The sequence below is a fragment of the Magallana gigas genome, chromosome 2 (assembly GCF_963853765.1).
Source record: "Magallana gigas chromosome 2, xbMagGiga1.1, whole genome shotgun sequence".
NCBI classification, from domain to species: domain Eukaryota; kingdom Metazoa; phylum Mollusca; class Bivalvia; order Ostreida; family Ostreidae; genus Magallana; species Magallana gigas.
Window position 1 is genome coordinate 6,245,743 of NC_088854.1, and position 18,109 is coordinate 6,263,851.

General features: G+C 38.1%; 1 protein-coding gene across 1 annotated transcript in view; it reads left to right on the top strand.

Annotated features, from left to right (window-relative positions):
• LOC105342773 (titin) overlaps positions 1 to 18,109 on the top strand; it is a 243,327-nt gene that overhangs the window by 49,023 nt on the left and 176,195 nt on the right. Inside the window, exons 70-94 of the mRNA XM_066074713.1 lie at positions 131 to 187; positions 625 to 860; positions 946 to 1,171; positions 1,262 to 1,442; positions 1,544 to 1,847; positions 1,958 to 2,249; positions 2,435 to 2,522; positions 2,679 to 2,711; positions 3,848 to 4,117; positions 4,249 to 4,414; positions 4,648 to 4,788; positions 4,907 to 5,098; positions 5,191 to 5,387; positions 5,512 to 5,641; positions 6,512 to 6,847; positions 7,077 to 7,251; positions 7,376 to 7,593; positions 7,705 to 8,201; positions 8,293 to 9,040; positions 9,131 to 9,326; positions 9,515 to 9,732; positions 9,822 to 10,244; positions 10,809 to 14,390; positions 15,260 to 15,432; positions 15,671 to 17,609. Of these exons, the coding sequence (XP_065930785.1) occupies positions 131 to 187; positions 625 to 860; positions 946 to 1,171; positions 1,262 to 1,442; positions 1,544 to 1,847; positions 1,958 to 2,249; positions 2,435 to 2,522; positions 2,679 to 2,711; positions 3,848 to 4,117; positions 4,249 to 4,414; positions 4,648 to 4,788; positions 4,907 to 5,098; positions 5,191 to 5,387; positions 5,512 to 5,641; positions 6,512 to 6,847; positions 7,077 to 7,251; positions 7,376 to 7,593; positions 7,705 to 8,201; positions 8,293 to 9,040; positions 9,131 to 9,326; positions 9,515 to 9,732; positions 9,822 to 10,244; positions 10,809 to 14,390; positions 15,260 to 15,432; positions 15,671 to 17,609 (11,018 nt within the window). The remainder of the gene's footprint in view (positions 1 to 130; positions 188 to 624; positions 861 to 945; positions 1,172 to 1,261; positions 1,443 to 1,543; positions 1,848 to 1,957; positions 2,250 to 2,434; positions 2,523 to 2,678; positions 2,712 to 3,847; positions 4,118 to 4,248; positions 4,415 to 4,647; positions 4,789 to 4,906; positions 5,099 to 5,190; positions 5,388 to 5,511; positions 5,642 to 6,511; positions 6,848 to 7,076; positions 7,252 to 7,375; positions 7,594 to 7,704; positions 8,202 to 8,292; positions 9,041 to 9,130; positions 9,327 to 9,514; positions 9,733 to 9,821; positions 10,245 to 10,808; positions 14,391 to 15,259; positions 15,433 to 15,670; positions 17,610 to 18,109) is intronic.

Sequence of the window (18,109 nt, forward strand, 5' to 3'; positions counted from 1 at the left end):
TGTTTATTATGAAATACTTTAAATAAAATTTGTATGCATGTTTGAGTGTTATTTATATGTTTAAAAATAAAGAATTAGCAGGTTTTACTGAAAATTGTTGATGACATTTGTTGATCACATTTTTTCGCAGACCATTATTGTATTCAGCACCTTTGGATGTATTAGCCATGCCAAAGGAAGAGAAAAAGTGAGAGAAATTGTATGCATGAATGAGTGACCTTGTCAACAGTTGTCTGCCCCTGTTTTTCCAGTGTTTTTGAAGTACATATGTGTCGATCCCAGTCATTTTACTTGAGACAAAAATTCTGAATCCAATGCTAAATTATGACCTGTCATCCAACATTACTTCTGAGGAAAATCTCTGTTGAATCCTCCAGTATTATCCTTTCCTATGGAGTACCTGATGTTTTCATTTTCAGATTTTTATCCACTTATTTAAACTTAAGTGCAATTCCCTGTTATATTTAATTTCTGGAATGATTTTAGTCATTGTCATTATTTTATTATCATCAGTTCAAGTATAAAAAAGAGTGTATTGATAAATAAACTTTCAATTAGATGAGGTCTAAACCATATAGAGAAGGAATTGGAAGTTTATAACAACATGCCTTACTTATTTTACAGGGACCTATATCGAGAATCAGCTGTGCGTGAATTCATTCGCAGAGAGGGACAGGCCCCAGCTGAGGAGGACCTTTACCACAAGGACAAGAAACGACCTCCCAAATTTAGGACACATATCAAGAACTTGACCACACTCAAGGAGAACGACTCGGCCCACTTTGAGTGTAAACTGATGCCGTACGGTGACCCCACCATGAAAGTGGAATGGTACAAGGACAACCAGCCCCTGCATCATGGTAAATATTGTCAACAATTTACAAAGACTTTTAAATAGTAATATTCTTTGATTTGGTAAAGTGAAATACTTATCCCTCTGCTTAGGTCACCGGTTTAAGCCGATGTTTGAGTTTGGCTTTGTGACACTGGACATTTTGTACACCTACCCAGAGGACTCGGGGGTGTATGAATGCCGAGCCACCAATGCTCATGGTACAGATGTCACTCAGGCAACCATTAAATGTAGAGGCCAGCAGTCTATCATTGCCGAAACCCAGCTACCAGGAGAGGGGGCTCTACGTCTCCAGGAAATGGAAGAAAACTGGAGAAGGTAAAGCATATCAGATTCATTCATCTCTCACGCTAATTCATTCATCTGGAGAAATAAAGTTCAAACTATTCAATTCTTTGACTTCTACAGACCTGCTCATCTGGATGAAAGAGAAATGGAAGAACCTAAAGTGAAATATCCACCTTCAATTGACATGAAACCAGAACCAGTTGAAGTTGCAGAGGGAGAACCAGCCAAGTTTATGGTTAAAGTCAGTGGCTACCCACGACCCCGTGTCACTTGGTGGGTCAATGGAACCATGATCATGACTGTAAGTACCCTGTACAATTGTCAAATTCATTGAGGTATGTCTTTTCTGAACAGAACAGACTTTAATGCAGTTTTATTAATTGAATTGTTTTTGGTTTTCAGAGTAGCAGATTCAAGATCCGATATGATGGCATGATGAACTACATGGACATTCCCCGAGTACGGGAATATGACAGCGGTCAGATCAGAGTAGTGGCTAAGAACACAGAGGGTGAAGCAGAGGCCAGCACAGTCCTTAATGTCCTACCCAAGGAGGACTGGCGCTCACAGCTCAGACAAGCTCCCAAAGGAGAGCTCGAGATTGAGCTTGATCGCAAACGCAAGATCGAACTCAAGAATGTGGAATTCAAACGTCCATTTGAGATTCCCAAATCTGCTGACTATGAACTCAAACAGATTGAAAGAGGTAAAAAAAATCAGAAGCTACTAATATTTAACATTATGTTTTCAGAAGACTTAATGTTCTTTTAGATTATATTTTTTTTCCTTTATAATGCCTAAACCATTTCATTACAGCACATGAAACAAGAATCAAGATGAAACATGAGAAAGAAATGTACATGAAAGCTGACTCCAAATTCATGTCTCACCCCAAACCAGATCAGCCCGCTCGTGTGGTCCGACCAGACAGACCAGAGATCCAGATGGAGATCCAGAAGGCTCGAATGGTTCCAGTCATTCCGGAGCAGTCTGTTCCAACCGAGGAAAGCAATATCTCAGAGACTCAGATCGTGCTGGAGAGACGCGAACCACCAGTGTTTATCAAACCCATCCGACCTCTCCGTGTCACTGAAGGAACACCAATCACGTAAGTCCCTACCTCAAGATCGTTATTATGTTAGACCATTACTTAGCTTATTTAGTTTATATTTGATCACAGAAAAAAGAGTTCATCAAGAATAAGCTATTTATAACTTACGAACAGTTTTTGAAATTAACAAAAATTGTGTCTGCTTTGAAACATACCTTTAGAGCTTGTTATTTCTGATTCAGGATTGAGGTTCAGTTCAAAGGTTACCCGCCACCCATCATCTCCTGGTACAGAGACAACTTTGAGATCCACCCATCACATGATTTCCAGGTAAAGGCTTGGCTTCTGTCCCACATGGTCCTCTCAACCGAAAATTGAGTAACTCATGATGACTTTTGAGTATTGGACATTTTCATTTCATTTTGCTCATGTTTTTAGCCGATGAATTCATTTCATAAACATTCATAGTTCCTAATCTTGTTGTAGGCTTATTTGTTATTTCCTAACTTTTCTCCTGAGGTAATTGATAGGGGGTTACCTGAAATATTTCAGCATCATTTTATTCCATTGCTTTACTCATATCTTTAATCATAAAAAAAAAAACCCCAAAAAAACATCAACCGGCATTATCTTAATAATCTACTAAGTTCCAATATATCTGTAGATGTAACTTTGTATAACTATATAGACTTATTTATTAGTAATTAATTTTTGAATTCAAATTCTTTTCTTTTGCTTTCACAGTTCAAAGTGAGTATAAGTAGAAAATATTCCCTCAGAATGCAACAACTGTCCAATCATATTGTAGCATTTTGCCCTTTATTACCTGGAAAGCTTCTTGAATGTAATTAAGTACTTGAAAACAATTGGATAAAGAAGAGATTAAAAAAGTTACTCAAGAAAACAATTTTATTTTCATCATGTACCTCAGTACTTGTATTATTGAAAGATTTCCTTTATTTGGTCATAGTGACAGAAAATATGAATAATGTGTAAAGAAAAGGACCACTTGTTGTATTATTAAGCTTTTATCAAAGTTTACAAATGCATTACTACTGATGTAAATTTTATGTTGATGTAAGTAAGTGTAATAGATTGATTTAAATATACAATGCACATAACCAGGTAGCACAGTTTATTGTGTTACACACAACAGGTGTACCATTGTACTTATTCCTGAAGTGTACACTATATATCTACCACTGTACACAATGTACCTACATAGGTGTACACTATTTATCTACTACTCTAGATGTTCAATATGCAATCATTATATCTGGCATGCTTTGACTCATAACTTCAGCCAGTATATCTCAAATATCAAACCACCAGAAGATTATTTTTGATATTAGGTTAACTGTGCACTCCCACGTGTGGTTTGGCTTTTATGATATATAAAAATTATTTTCACAAATTTCACCACATACAATAAAACTTGCTTACAGAGAAATGCCAGACTGAAGACAAACAATTTTGGTTTGCTAAATAATAATTTATTACTGAATGTTTTAAAAATATGGAAATGAAACTGACTTCACAGTAAGGGTGAATTCTTTATAAGCATGTTTGCTGTATCCATGTTTACTGCAGAGAGATTTCTTTAGACCTTTGAAATAGTGAACACTTTGCTGACTGTACTGTGTTCTGGTTGTCAGATCAATACGACAGAGTCCACCAGCTCTCTACACATCCCAGAGGTCTTTCCCGAGGATACCGGCATGTTCATGGTGAAGGCCTACAACATGTACGGCACCGTCCAGTGTAAGGCCAAGCTGACAGTGGTGGAGGAAGAGGACACTACCGAGAGAGTCAACTCACCGGAGTTCCGCAACCTGATTCATGACATCAACACCGTGATAGGAGAACCAGCAACATTCGACTGTCAAGTGACGGGCCGACCCAAACCTACTGTCCAGTGGAGAAAGGTGAGAACAAGAATGGATTCTAATTAAACTTAATAAACTGGAGTCTGATCCTCTAAGCTTCAATTGAAATCATTGCTTATTTTTTGGGATTGTGAAACATGAACGAGATTTAAGGTGTGTTGTATTACTAGGATGGTAAGCCTCTGGAGGAATCGCCTCGCTGGAAGTTCATAGAGGAGGAGGATAACTACACACTCCTCATCTACGAGGCCCAGCCCGAGGATGTTGGCCAGTACGACTGTGTGGCCCTCAACACTGTGGGCAAGGCAACCTGCACGGCCAAGCTCAATGTAGAAAGTAAGTCAACATGAGTGTTGTTTGAGTGTATTTGTATCTGGGTTGTTTGTTTGAATAAAACCTATGAAGTATGGCCATTATGTCTTGAAAGGTGCTGCGTTTAGGAAAGTATTTGGTTAAAAAAAATAAGTACTATAATTTCTTTTGACAAAACCGTTGATCAGAAACAACCATTCAGTAAAGCTATTTGTTACCCTTGGAGCACCTATGATAATTTTTTTGTATCAATGCAGTCCCAGTGAAGTCTCCTGAGCCTATGGAACCACTTACTGAGATCCCAGATGAGGCCCCAACTGTCACCTCAGAACCTCAGAATCTGATTGTGGATGAAGGAGAACCTGCCACATTCACCTGTAAAATCAAGGGATCACCAGGTATGCTCAGATTATTAAGATGTGAGAAATGATGGGGAAAGTAAAAAGTTCAATAGAGCCAGCAATAAAGAATTTATATAGGCCGATCGCTCTCCAACTGAATCTCTTGCTATTGTAGCTCCCATCGTGAGTTGGTACAGAAACAACCAACTGATCAAGCCTTCCAAGTACTTCAGAATGGAGTCGTCACCCGATGGCACTCACAGCCTGAGTATCCTGGAGGCCTTCCCTGAAGACAGTGGCAACTACCGCTGTGTGGCCCGAAACAAAGCCGGTGAAACCACATGCGGCTCTCTACTCAAAGTTCAAGGTCAGTGAACTTTCTCAATGCTCTATTTTATTTGCTTTGAATAAAGAATACCCATAGTTTAATATACATATAAATATTATCTGATGTTGTAGGACTTGAAAGTGATGCTGAAGCTCCCTCTATCGAGTCAAGAACTCAGCCACCAAGTTTCAACCAGCCCATCACCAACACACTAGTGGTGGAGGGAAGCACAGCTCAATTCGAGGCCAGATTCTCTGGGGTTCCACCACCTGAGATCACCTGGCTGAGGAATGGTCTCCAAGTCATTCACAACTCAAAGAACTACCAGGTATGTTTTGAATGGATAAAAATGATGTGTTGTTACACAGCAGGGAAAAAAGGGCTGATATTAGACCAAGTTTACTTCATTTTTAAGACAGATTATTATGAAAGTGGCTTTATTTCATTGGCAGATTGAGGTGAATCCAACATCCACCATCTTGACCATCAAACAAGCTTTCCCAGAAGACAGTGGACTCATCACATGCAGAATCAAGAACATCTCGGGCACCACTGAGTGTTCTGCTGAACTCTATGTTCAAGGTAAGTGTAGTTCCGCCCATCCTTCTGCTGCATGGGAGACTATGTGTAAAGGTAAGAGAGCCAGGACCAGAGACCATGCATGGTGGTGGAGGTAAGTGTTACTAAAGATATGAGAATCTTGTTGGCATGATATATCTTGAGCTCATCAATGAAATACTGTTAAATTCTATCTGTAAAGAAATCTACTATTGGCATGATGATTATTTTATGTGGAAATGCTGTGTGTTTTTTCAGATTCACTTCCGAGGCATGCAAGGAGTCAACGTCAACTTGTCTAATAGTGATGTGTATTTATTCTCTGAAATGTTTTTGCATTATTGCTTGGATCACAAACAAAAATAATGTTTCTTGAGGAAACCTTATTTCGGTTTGTTTCTCATTAGAATTAAGTAATTTAAGCATGACAGTTACTTTTGCATCAAATAATACAATTATTATTCTTTTCAGAACATTTTTTTCTGTTTTAGTATGTTATTTGAAAGTGTATAAGACTGTTTTTTAAGACTGAAATCTTATTGTCCAGCATGTTTGTAAAACAACCATATGCATTATATACCATTACTTTTCTTGCATTTTTTTCTTAAACATCCCTTTGAAAGACTTTTTATGAAGAAAACCAGACAAACTGTTTGATGATTACTAACAATGTTTTGACTGACTAAGTGCAATGTGCAAGCAGTTTGTTTTCAGTTTAGTATAGGTCTGTGCATGAAGAATAAGTATCAGTTGCATGGTGGGAAATTCCTTCAGAGAGATAACTTGATGGAGCAGTTCAAGGTAGGAGAAAACTTGTCCCAGGTCTGCTAGTTCTGATTATAGGATATATGCCTGCAAGAAATAGAGATGAAATATATAACTTTTATGTTCTAGATTCTGAGGAAGCTAGACTTTTGGAAGAGAAATACATTACCACAATTCGGACAAATCCACCTGAATTTATCAAAGCTTTGTCACCCGTCAAAGACATGAAGCCAGGGGAAGATGTTCGCCTCGAGGCTCAGGTCTCGGCTTACCCTCCCCCCAAGTACAACTGGTACTTCAGTGGGAAGGAGATCGTCCCATCCGACCGTCGAGAGATCGATCAGGATAAGGACACTCTTATACTGGTCATCAAACAAGTCCAGCCTGAGGATGAGGGCGAGTATACCCTGAGGGTACAGAATGAGATGGGCGAGATTACCTGTCGCACCACTCTCACCATCCCAGGTAGGTCATCAGGTGTTTTGTGTTGTTATATACATCTATGTCATTCGTAATTTGATTGGGAAAGGGCACAGCACAGAAAGAGTTGTGTATCAAGATTGTTATAATTAAAGTCCCGTTATGCAAGTTTTAACTGTCAAATAATGTCCAGTATTTCTCATTCACTTCCACCTTTTAGTTTATAAAAGTTTATTTGCAAAATTTAATCATCTGATCATCTCCTGATTCGCAGACAAAGAGAAGGTTGTGTCCCTTCCTATCTCAGACACTAAACAACAAACAATGACAGTAACACAGACAACGACAACTATCACCAGAGAGGAACACACTGTATCTCAACTAGTCAAGCCAGTGTTCAAGGAACCTCTGGAACCCGAGATCTACGTCAGAGAACGGGGAATAGCAAGGTACGACAATCTCCAAGTCTGCATTTGTGTGTGAGCTGATCTTCATATGTACATGTAGATACAAGCTCGTCTAAAAAACAAATGTTATATGACATGTTAAACAGATCCTTTGCTTCTTTTTTAGACTTGAATGTAAACTGGATGCATACCCTCCCCCTCTGGTGACCTGGTTCATCAATGGCATGGAAGTCCATCCTTCTCCTCACTATGAGGTCCTGTATGAAGACGGCAAATCTGTCCTGCTGATTATTGAAGTAGGACCAGAAGATGTTGGAGAATACACATGCAGGGCTGTCTCAGAGCTAGGAGAGGTTGTGTCCAGCACCACTCTCTATGTACAAGGTATGATCTGCAACAGTCATCAAAGCTGATAATTTAACGCATCTTTGGAAAAAAGTGATCTAACACCTTAAAAAAATATGAATTGTAACTAATTTTTGAATTCCTTCTCAGAGCCAGCAACTGAACAGATGCCCCCTGTACCTCAGCGTCCAGAGGACACTGCCTATGTGCAGCCATCCCCCTCAACCTCTCTGCAGCCTCCACGCTTTACTGAACCCCTACAGAGCATCGAGGTTGTAGATGGAGAAGAACTTAATGTTCCATGCAAAGTTGCTGGAAAACCACCACCTCAAATTTCCTTCTTCCACAATGGAAAGAACATCGACCATGATGAAGAGTATGTGATTACATACAATCCAGACACTGGGGAGATCACACTACTTATTGTTGAGGTGTTCCCAGAAGATGAGGGAGAGTATGTGTGTGTGGCCCATAACCCAGCTGGAGAGGCCAGCACCAGAATGTACCTCAGTGTACTTGACTCTGGGGTAGTGGATGAAGAGGTTTATGAAGAGACCCCCATGGAAATGGATCAGACAGAAGTGGAGTTCACAATGCAGCTACCTCAAGAGGGAATGGAGGTCACAGAGGAAAACCTTGTACCACAGGTATTTACTATAATTTATCTGACTTAGTTTTATTGAAAGGAATATTTTGAAGAATCAAATCAGGTATTTAACTTCAAACAATTGATTTCAGGTAATTGAGAGGCCAAAGGTTGTACCCTTACAACAAGAAGCTCCAAGATCTCCATCTCCTGAAGTAGTGTACATGACCAGTGGAGTTCCACAGCCTCAGGAGGAACCAATTGATGAGATCCAAGAGGAGGTCCTTGAACAAGAGGTCAAACCCAAGGTCATTGACAGACCTAAACCTAAACCACTTGTGGAAGAAAAGGTACCAGAGGAATCCCCAGAAAGAGAAGTCATCACTCTGGTTCCTGATACCAGAGCTCCAGCTCCAGAAGACACTCAGCCAGAAATTAGTGAGGAGTCAGTGGTACCAGAAATTGTAACAAAGAAAATCAAGTTACCAGATGAAAAACCAATTGATGAAAGACTTGGCAAACAGGATTCAGTTCCTGGAGAGGAGCCACCAAAAAAGAAACCAGATGTGGCAGTCCAGTTTGAAACAGTTCTTGTTCCAGAAACCACAGAAGAAGCACCACCTGAGTTTGTGGAGGCCCTTCAACCACAAATTCTTCCTGATGGGGAGGAGGTAACTATGACTTGCCGTGTTGTAGGAAACCCCTTACCTGTAGTTAGGTGGTACAAAGATGGACAAGAAGTGATGCCAAGCACTGACTTTCAAATCAGCTATGATGAGAACACTGGAATCTCCACACTTAAGATACCAGAGGTCTTCCCTGAAGATGCAGGAGAATATGCCTGCACAGCAGAGAACATGTTTGGTGATGCCACAACATCAGCCAGTCTTGTTGTGGACAGTAAGTGCTTTTTATTAAAAAACATTTGTATAAAACTTATATATATGGTATGTTAATGTGTCTGGTATCTATTTTTTTCTGACTTTGTAGCAATGCCAGATGAGGAGGTTGAGAGAAGGACACAGACAGACACCTCTATTACAGAGACTTTCACTCTGACACAGGACGTGACTGACTCCTCAGTGTTGGAAACACAGGAACAGTACAAAACTACACTTGACATCCCACCTCAATTTGTCAAACCACTGGAGAATGAAGTAACAGCAAAGGAAGGAGGCAGCACCACGTAAGTACAGCTCAAGTCTGTAGCTCAGACAGAAAAGGAAATAAAAAAGTTAAAATAATCATGAATGAATAAGTTTTCATTTGGTGAATAGGAAAAATTGTACTCACAGTCTTCTGTTAGTAAACCTAATAATTATTGAGATAAATGACTTGTATATCTTTAACAATTCTTTTCTTGCTTCTGTGCAGACTTGAGGTAGTTGTTGCCGGAGAACCACAACCAAAGGTCACATGGTACAAGAATGAGGTTCAAATCGTCCCAGACAACAGGACAATGATTGTTCCAGAGAGAAATATTACTAAGCTGATCATTGATCATCTTCGTCCAGAGGATGATGCAGAGTACATTTGTGTAGCGGAAAATGAAAGAGGAGTGGTCACATGCAAGACCAAGCTCAATATCATACGTAAGTAACCAAGCATATAAAGGCTGTTTTGAATTTACTACACTCATAGTAAGATGAAAAGTACAAAAGTCATTTTCATAATGTTTTAGCGACTAGAAGAGTGGAGTTTGAAATCCCAGAAGAAAAACCAGAAAGAGTAAGAGACACGACCATTCCGAAGTATGCCATATCTGAGGATGAGACTGCTCCCAGTGCCAGTGAAGATGAGTTGCCAGAGGACAAAATTGTACCCCCCGAGTTCACTGAGCTACTACAGCCTGTCACCATCCGTGATGGAGAGCGTATTGAACTGAGGGTCAGGTTCCGAGGATTCCCTGCACCCCGCATTCGTTGGTATCATGAAGGCAAAGAAATCATGAACAGCGCAGACTTCCAGATAACAATAGATTTCAGTAGAGGAGAGAGCACACTTGTTATTGTAGAGGTGTTCCCAGAAGACCAGGGTGAATACACATGTACAGCAAAGAACAAGTATGGAGAAACCATTACCACCTGCAGACTTAATGTTGTGTGTAAGTATCCATTTTGTTTGGAGATTGAGATTTTACTGTAGAATTTACCAAATACTAGTTTATTAGTCTTTTTCTTTTACTTTATATAGACATCATATTTCTAAGTAGAAATTTAAGAAATTTAGATATCTTTTCTTCCATTATTTGTATGCAAGTCTTCCTTCATGCATAAATAGCCTAGCAAGTTTCTTTTGCACACCTTCTGTGTGATTTTTCATGCATTTCTAGTATGACACACTTACTACATATCAATTCAAACAATTTTCACAAAAGGAGATGAAAAGTTGCAATTAAATATGAAAGTTCTCTCAGTTCTTAATGCAGTACAAAATAATTTAGATTTTGGAAATTCAATTTAAAATCAATATGGGGGAAAAATGTTCATTCTGCACCAGAAAAAGAAAAATTCCAAAATTAAACCAAAACAAAACAAAACCTAATTAAAATCCTCCACAATTTTTTCATCACTCTACACCTGGAATATCCTCCAGCACTGATAAGCACTATTTCACTTTCAAGCTTGCAGCATATTCACTATCCTGACACTCCCATCCTTCTTTTCAGCATCCCTGGAAGATATCCCCACAAAAGAATTCACAAGAACACACATTGAAGTCCAAAAAATGACTCAGCCTGAACCTATACATGAAATTCATAGATCACACATGAAAATTGAGGAAATTCCAGATGAGGAGATACCAGAAATCACTGAAACAACTAAATATAGTGAGATGATTGAGGTAGACCATAAACCAAAGGTCTCTCAACCATTTGAAATTATCCCGATTCAACAGGAGAAAGAGCCACAAGGCCCAGTGCAAGTAGAGATCCAACTTGGAGTTCCACGAACCATTGCTCCCACCTCTACTTCCGCGGTCACTGAGACCACTACATATACACAGGTCATCTCTGATCTTAAGAAAGAGCCTGAGGTGTATCCTGAAATCAAGGAGGGAGATGGAATACACAAAACTACTGTAATCATGAAGAAAGAGGAAGCCTATGGACCTATGGAGTTCAAATTAAAATTGCCAGAACAGGATACATCTGAGGTACTTACCACCAGCCACCAGCTTGTTACTGAGGAACGTAAAGTGACAGAGTTAAGAGAATCCCCTACAGAGAGACACACTGAGACCATAGAAATCATTCAAGATGAAGGTCCCCAGGAGGTAGAATTTCATGTTGTTTTGCCAACACAGGAAACAACCAAAACTGAAACTTTAAAAACAACAGTGGAAGAGAGACGACAATCTGTTCAAAAAATGGAAGTAGAAATCAAAGAGACTTTCATGAAACAGAAACCAAAGCAGACCGAATATGTCATTCCTTTGCAGGAACAGTCTGTTGATGACTTAGAAATGAGAGATCTGCCACGGCCAGCTGAAGAACAGATTGAAGAGGTCAGACCTACTATTGAAAAGGTTGACAAGGAGGAAAAGGTCCCATCTGAAGTGTCAGAGTCTGAAGTTGTTGAGGAAACTCCAGTAAAAGAGACTGAATATAAAACGGATGAAACAGATGCGTCTTTTACCATGGTTATTGATGACGCACAGGTCTCAGAGACTTCTCAACCTGAAGATAGTAAGACAGAAGAAATATCTGTTGATTATACTCCTCAGGTTACTGATGAAACAGAAATGACATTCACATTTCAAACTGATACAGCTATGAGTGACGATGTATCAGAATATCCAACAGAAAGGACTGTAAAGATTCTAGAATCTGAAACACAAGCACCAGATGATGAAATTCATATTTCAGAACGAGGCACAATAGAAATTGTAAAAGAGCCAGAGGAAGAAGAAGGTATTGAAATTGATATTGATATATCTGATAGAATACCAGAAGTAAGTGAAGTGAAATCTGTTGAAAAAGTTACAGAAACTGTAACTGAAGAAACTAGCATTCAACTACCAGAATCTCAGGAAACCTTCAAAGATGAAGTCACACTTGATCTCCAAGGAAAACCAATGGAAGAAATGCAAATAAATATTCAGTTTCAACAACCAGATAAACAACTGCCGATTCAGCAAGAGATAACTGATGTTGAATCAATTAAAACTACTGAAAAAGAAACAGTGGTTTTACCAGAAATATCAGAAATGCATCCTAAAGAGGTCGTTGTGGAATCAAAAGAAAAACCACAAGAGGATACTTCAGTTACTATTCAGTTGAATGAAAGAACGATCACAGAAACCTCAGATCAAAAGACACAAGAGACTGTTGAGTCTGTTGAAGAATCTTTTACTTTTGAAGTTCCTCAAACTGAAGAAACACACATTGAGAAAGTGACTTATGAAACTGAAGAAAAGCCATCTGAAGCTGTAGAATTGACTATTCAGGTACCAGATCATGAAACAGTACCTGAAACAGAAACAACTATGTACTCTGAACAGGTCACTAAAGAGACAAAAGAAGTTATAGAAGTACCTGAAACTGAACAAATAGAAACTGAGGAGATCGTCATAGATGTTCACCCCAGACCACCAGAGTCTGTAGAAATGACAATTCAGATAGACTCAGAGCAAACAGCACCAACAACATCAGAGACAACATTCACAGAACAAATCTCAAAAACTGTTGAAGAGGAAGTTACTCTTCCAGAGGTTTCAGATACATACAAAGATGAAGTCACATTGCAGATTACCCAGGAACAGCCAAGTCAACCACAGGAAGTTACTTTTCAGCTCAGTACAGAAATATCTGCCCCTGAACAAGAGGATACATCTCTAACAGAAAAAATAACAAAAATAGAACAGGAAGACTTGGAAATTCCAGATGTGTCTGACACTTATACAGATCAAGTTTCATTTGAAATCAAAAGTCAACCCACTGAATCCTCTGAAATGACAATAAAACTTGAAACTGACAATGAATCTCAAATACAAGAGAAAGCACTTGAGCTTCCCGTCAGTATTGATACATCAAGAGATGAATTTACCATTGCAGTTGAAAATCAACCACAGGAAGGGGCTGAGTATTCCTTTGAACTTCAAGAAAGACAAGTACCAGAAATGACACAGACTTTCATGCTTGATCAACGTGATGAAGTAGACTCTAGGGATCAGGCAGTACCAGATTCAGTTCAATCTGAGGAAATCACATTCCAAATTGGTGAACAGCCATCAGAAGAACTTGAAATGACTTTTCAGATTGGACAAGACGAACAGTATAGCACTCCAGATGATAGTTCAACTACCACTGTGGAGACAATTAAAGAATCCTTTACATTTCAAGTTCCAGAATCTGAAACAACACACATGGAAGAAATGTCATATGAGCTACCTGAGCAAAAGGAAGTAGAGGGAAGTATTGGAGAAATGGGAACAGAGTTAAGAACAGAAACGATATCTGATTCTTTCACATTTCAAGTTCCTGAATCTGAAGAACAGCAGACTGAAGAAATCACATTTCAGTTGACAGAGGAACCACTGGAGGAAGCAGGAGTATTAAATGAAACGAACAATACAACAGATGTTGAAAATATCATGGAATCTTTTACTTTCAAGGTTCCTGAAACAGAAATGGAAACACCTGAACTAAAGGTACAACCATCTCAAGATGCTGAAATGACAATTGAAATACATGCAGAAGAGGCACCTCCAATGGATGTTGAGACAAAAGAAACCACCAGCTCTAGAACAGAAACGGTCACAGAGGAAATATTTTTTGATGCACCAGAAACTCAGATGGAAGAGGTTACTCTTGAAATACAAGAACAACCACAAAAGGAAGTCAAATTGACTTTGAAAATGCCTGAGAGTGACAAAAAGATAATAGTGACTGAGGAACAAAGTACTCTTAAAGAAAGTTTGACAACAAGGGAAATATTTGATGTAGAAATTCCAGAGGGACACAGTGCACCTATGTTTACATGGGGTCTTACATCTCTGAAGGTCATGGATGGAGAGGAGGCTAAGTTTAGGTGTGAGGTCACAGGCGAGCCAATGCCAGAAATATCTTGGTATCACGATGACAAACAGCTAGCAGAGACTCAAGATTTTAAACTAACTTATGACCTAGAAAGTGGAGCTTGTACTTTGTTAATTGTTGAAGTATTTCCTCAGGATGCTGGGGAATATCGATGTGAGGCATTAAATCCTTATGGAAAGGCAATAACAAGAGGATTTTTGGAGGTAGAAGGTAAGACATTGCCTCTGTGTGGCACTGTGTTCATATATCATACCTCAAACTCTCTGCATATGCATGCATCATCTTTGTCTGCTTTAGATGTGTGTATGTTTAAGAAAAGTTTAATTTCATTTTACAGACCTGTTTACTCTTACCAATTGCTGTGTATATTACTTATATTGTGGACTTTTGCATATCAGAATATAAGTGTCTTGCAATTCTGATTACCACCAAGTAAAAAATATCCAAAACATTTTCAATCTGAATTCAGGCTATGCCTGGTTTATTGATATGAAAATGTTAAAGTTCTATTAACCATGTGATTTATGGCCATTTTCTAAACATTGTTTTTATGGAAACCTTTTAGTTTTCTATATGGCTATCTCAGTTTTACAGTTAAATTAAGTTGGCTCACTACACCTTGAAATATTTTCTCAAATCAGCAGAAAATCACTTAATTAAGATTGATATCATAATGGATGAGAAGTATTTTAGTCCAATATGCAAAAAAATGTGCAATTTTGAATGAAAAATTACATTTTCAAAAATTAAATTCAGTAAACATGAACAAAAGCTCCAGGCGGATTCGAACTCATGATCTGCGGTTCAGAAGCCCAATACTTTAACCACTGAGCTACAATGTTATACAACCCAATCGAAAGATAAAACCAGTTTGACAAAACGTTTAAATTGCCATCTTGTGACGTAGTGTCTTAAAAAGTATAAGTCTAGGTGTAGTGAGGTACCTTAAAATAAGAATTCTGAAAAAGATTGAAGAGGGTGATCAGGTCTGATATATAATGTGTTGCACAAAGTTTTTGAAGCTTCAGAGAAAAACATTTGCTTCAACCATTTTAAATGAATTAAACTTTGTGTTGTAGCTTATGAGTATGTCCCAGATACAGAGGAAGCTTCCGACTCTGTGATGTCATCAGTGGACACTGCCTCACCGAGACCTCTCACCGAGTCCGACTCAGAAATGTCAACATTGCCAAAGGAAATTCTGGAGGAAATGAGAAAAATGCAACAAAACATGGAAATAGATATTGATGAGGTAAATGCATAAAAAATGTTATACAATAGTTTTATATGCTCTATGGACTTCTGTTAATATTTTTTTGATAATAGTCTTATTGTTTTATGATAATGCAACAATAACAGAGATGATTGAAAATAAAACAATAATTTGATGCATTTGAACACAAAAATAGTGATGCCCTGTATGTATTTATCAATGGATATGTAAACTTCGACTAGTTGCAAATTTCAAATCAATATTTATGATTTTTTAGGAGGATACAGGAGAGCTTACTCCAACTGAAACTGAATTTGTCCAGTCCTCTGAAATTGAAAGGAATCTTCAAAAACCTGAGATTCTTTCTACTGAATTTGAATCTAAACCAACCACAGAAGCTTTACTGGAAACGAAAACAACCGAAATTCCAGATGTTGCAAAGAAATCTCTATCCTCAAGTGATATTCCTGAGGATAACATTAAGTCTCAAATATCTGAAGCTGAGCAATCCCTAGCCTTGCAGTCTGATTTGCAAGTTGATAAAAGTGAACTGTCAGAAATTGTTTGCAAGGCACCTGAGAAAACAGATGAGAAAACTGTTGAACATGAAAAGGTAACACTAGCAGAAGAAACACCTGTTGAAAGTACAACAGATTTGCAAATTTCTGAAAGTCAGGCAGCTGAAATCCAGAAACTCCCAGATGATGAAGCTGACAAAGCTGTTGTTGAAGACATTGAGTTACAACAATCAGTATTTGATCAAAAACTACCCTCAGTATCCAAAACAGAAGAAATGTCAGATAAAACATCTTTATTAATGACATCTGAGGTTGAATTACCAATTGAACAAACTACAAAGCCAGTTGAAATATCCTCTGAACTAATAATATCAGGGAAAGAAATCCAGACTATGAAAACTGATGAAGTCATGGAAATAAGTGAAAAACCTGAAGTGTCAGAAATTGATATCCCAGAAAGCAAGGAAACAGTTGTAACTGAAGTACATGTTGAAACTGAACAGATTTCTAAAGAATCTACAGAATACGAGGCTAAACCTACATCAGAAGATGTAACTGAAACACCCATTGAAGAGGTACCCTCAGTTGCACCAGAACAGACAATAGATTCAGAAGTCCCGATTGAATTACAAACAACTGGGAAAGATATTACAACTGTACAGACAGATGAAATCATTGAACAAGAAGGAAAACTAGAAGTGTCTGAAATTGAAATACCAGATACCAAGCAAACAGCTGTATCAGAGGTTCAACCTGAGATGGAACAGATTCTAAAAGGATCAACAGAAACACAGGCAAAACCTATTGTGGAAGATATTTCTGAATTAACTATTGAAGAAGTTGCCCCTGTATCACAACAACAAACTAAAGATACTGAGGTTCCTGTGGAATTGCAAATAACTGGAACAGTGGGAATACCTGTTAAGACTGATGAAATCAAGGAGAGAGAAGAATTACTTGAAGTTTCAGAAATTAAATCTCCAGAAAGAAAAGACACCTCTGTAACTGAAGTACAGTCTAAAACTGAAGAGCTTACAAAAGAAACTACAGAATCCCAGACTAAGCCTATTACTGATGACGTTTCTGATTTGACTATTGAAGAAGTAGCGCCAATTATAACTGATCAAACTGAGGGCACTGATACCCAATTTCAACTCGAGACTGTAAGAAAAGACATTCTTCCGTTCACAACTACTGAGATTTCTGAAAAAGAAATTAAACCTGAAGTTTCAGAGCTTGAAATTCCGGAAAAGAAGGAGCTGGCTAGTACTGAGATGGAATTTGATCTTAGCATAGCTGAAAAGAAAGAAGTATCCACCTATAGAAAACCAACTGATACAACTAAAGAGGAAATTACTATTACAGTCACTCCTGTTGAAGGACAAGAAACACCGATTTTTGTGTCCTCAACAGAACATGAAGCACCAAGATTTTTGCTGCCTTTGACAGATGTGACTGTCATGGAAAACACAACACTGAGATTGGAAGTGACATTCACAGGATCTGCAGAAATAATTGTTAAATGGTACCTAGATGGAGAGGAGATTGTCCCATCAGATGACATCAATATTATTGTTGAACACAATAGAAGTGTCCTAGTTATTCATCAGGTCTTTCCAGAGGATGAGGGTGAATATTGGGTCGAATGCATAAATAAGGAAGGGAAAACTAAGTCTACAGCATACCTGACTGTTCTTCGTAAGTATTATATTTACTTTCAGTATTCTTTATAAAAATTTACTGTAATTTCTGAAAGGTAAAAAAAGAAAGTTCTTATTGGTCGTCTCATGATGTGTTTATATATTTTTAAGAAACTTGTTGCAGTTTTTACTAGTTTTCCATGACCATGCACAGGTTTTGCTCCTTTTTCTCCTTTTTTATAGAAATTTGTCTTGTCTTAGCACAAAATATCCTTCCTGAAATTTCCACTCTCTCATTTGAATTTTCAACCAGTAGAATTCAGAATTTAATTAAATTCGGTTTGAATACATATACCAATGATTAAAGGGAATGATATATTTATATACAGTAAAACTCGGTTGTAGAGAAGTCATCAGACCAATGAATTTACTTTGTTATTCCCGCAATTTGTTATGTCTGTATAACAAATTTTTAATGATAAGTATATGTTATTTCTGCAAATCGTTATGTCTGTATAATGAATTCTTAATTAAAAGTATAGTGAATTTGCTTTATAC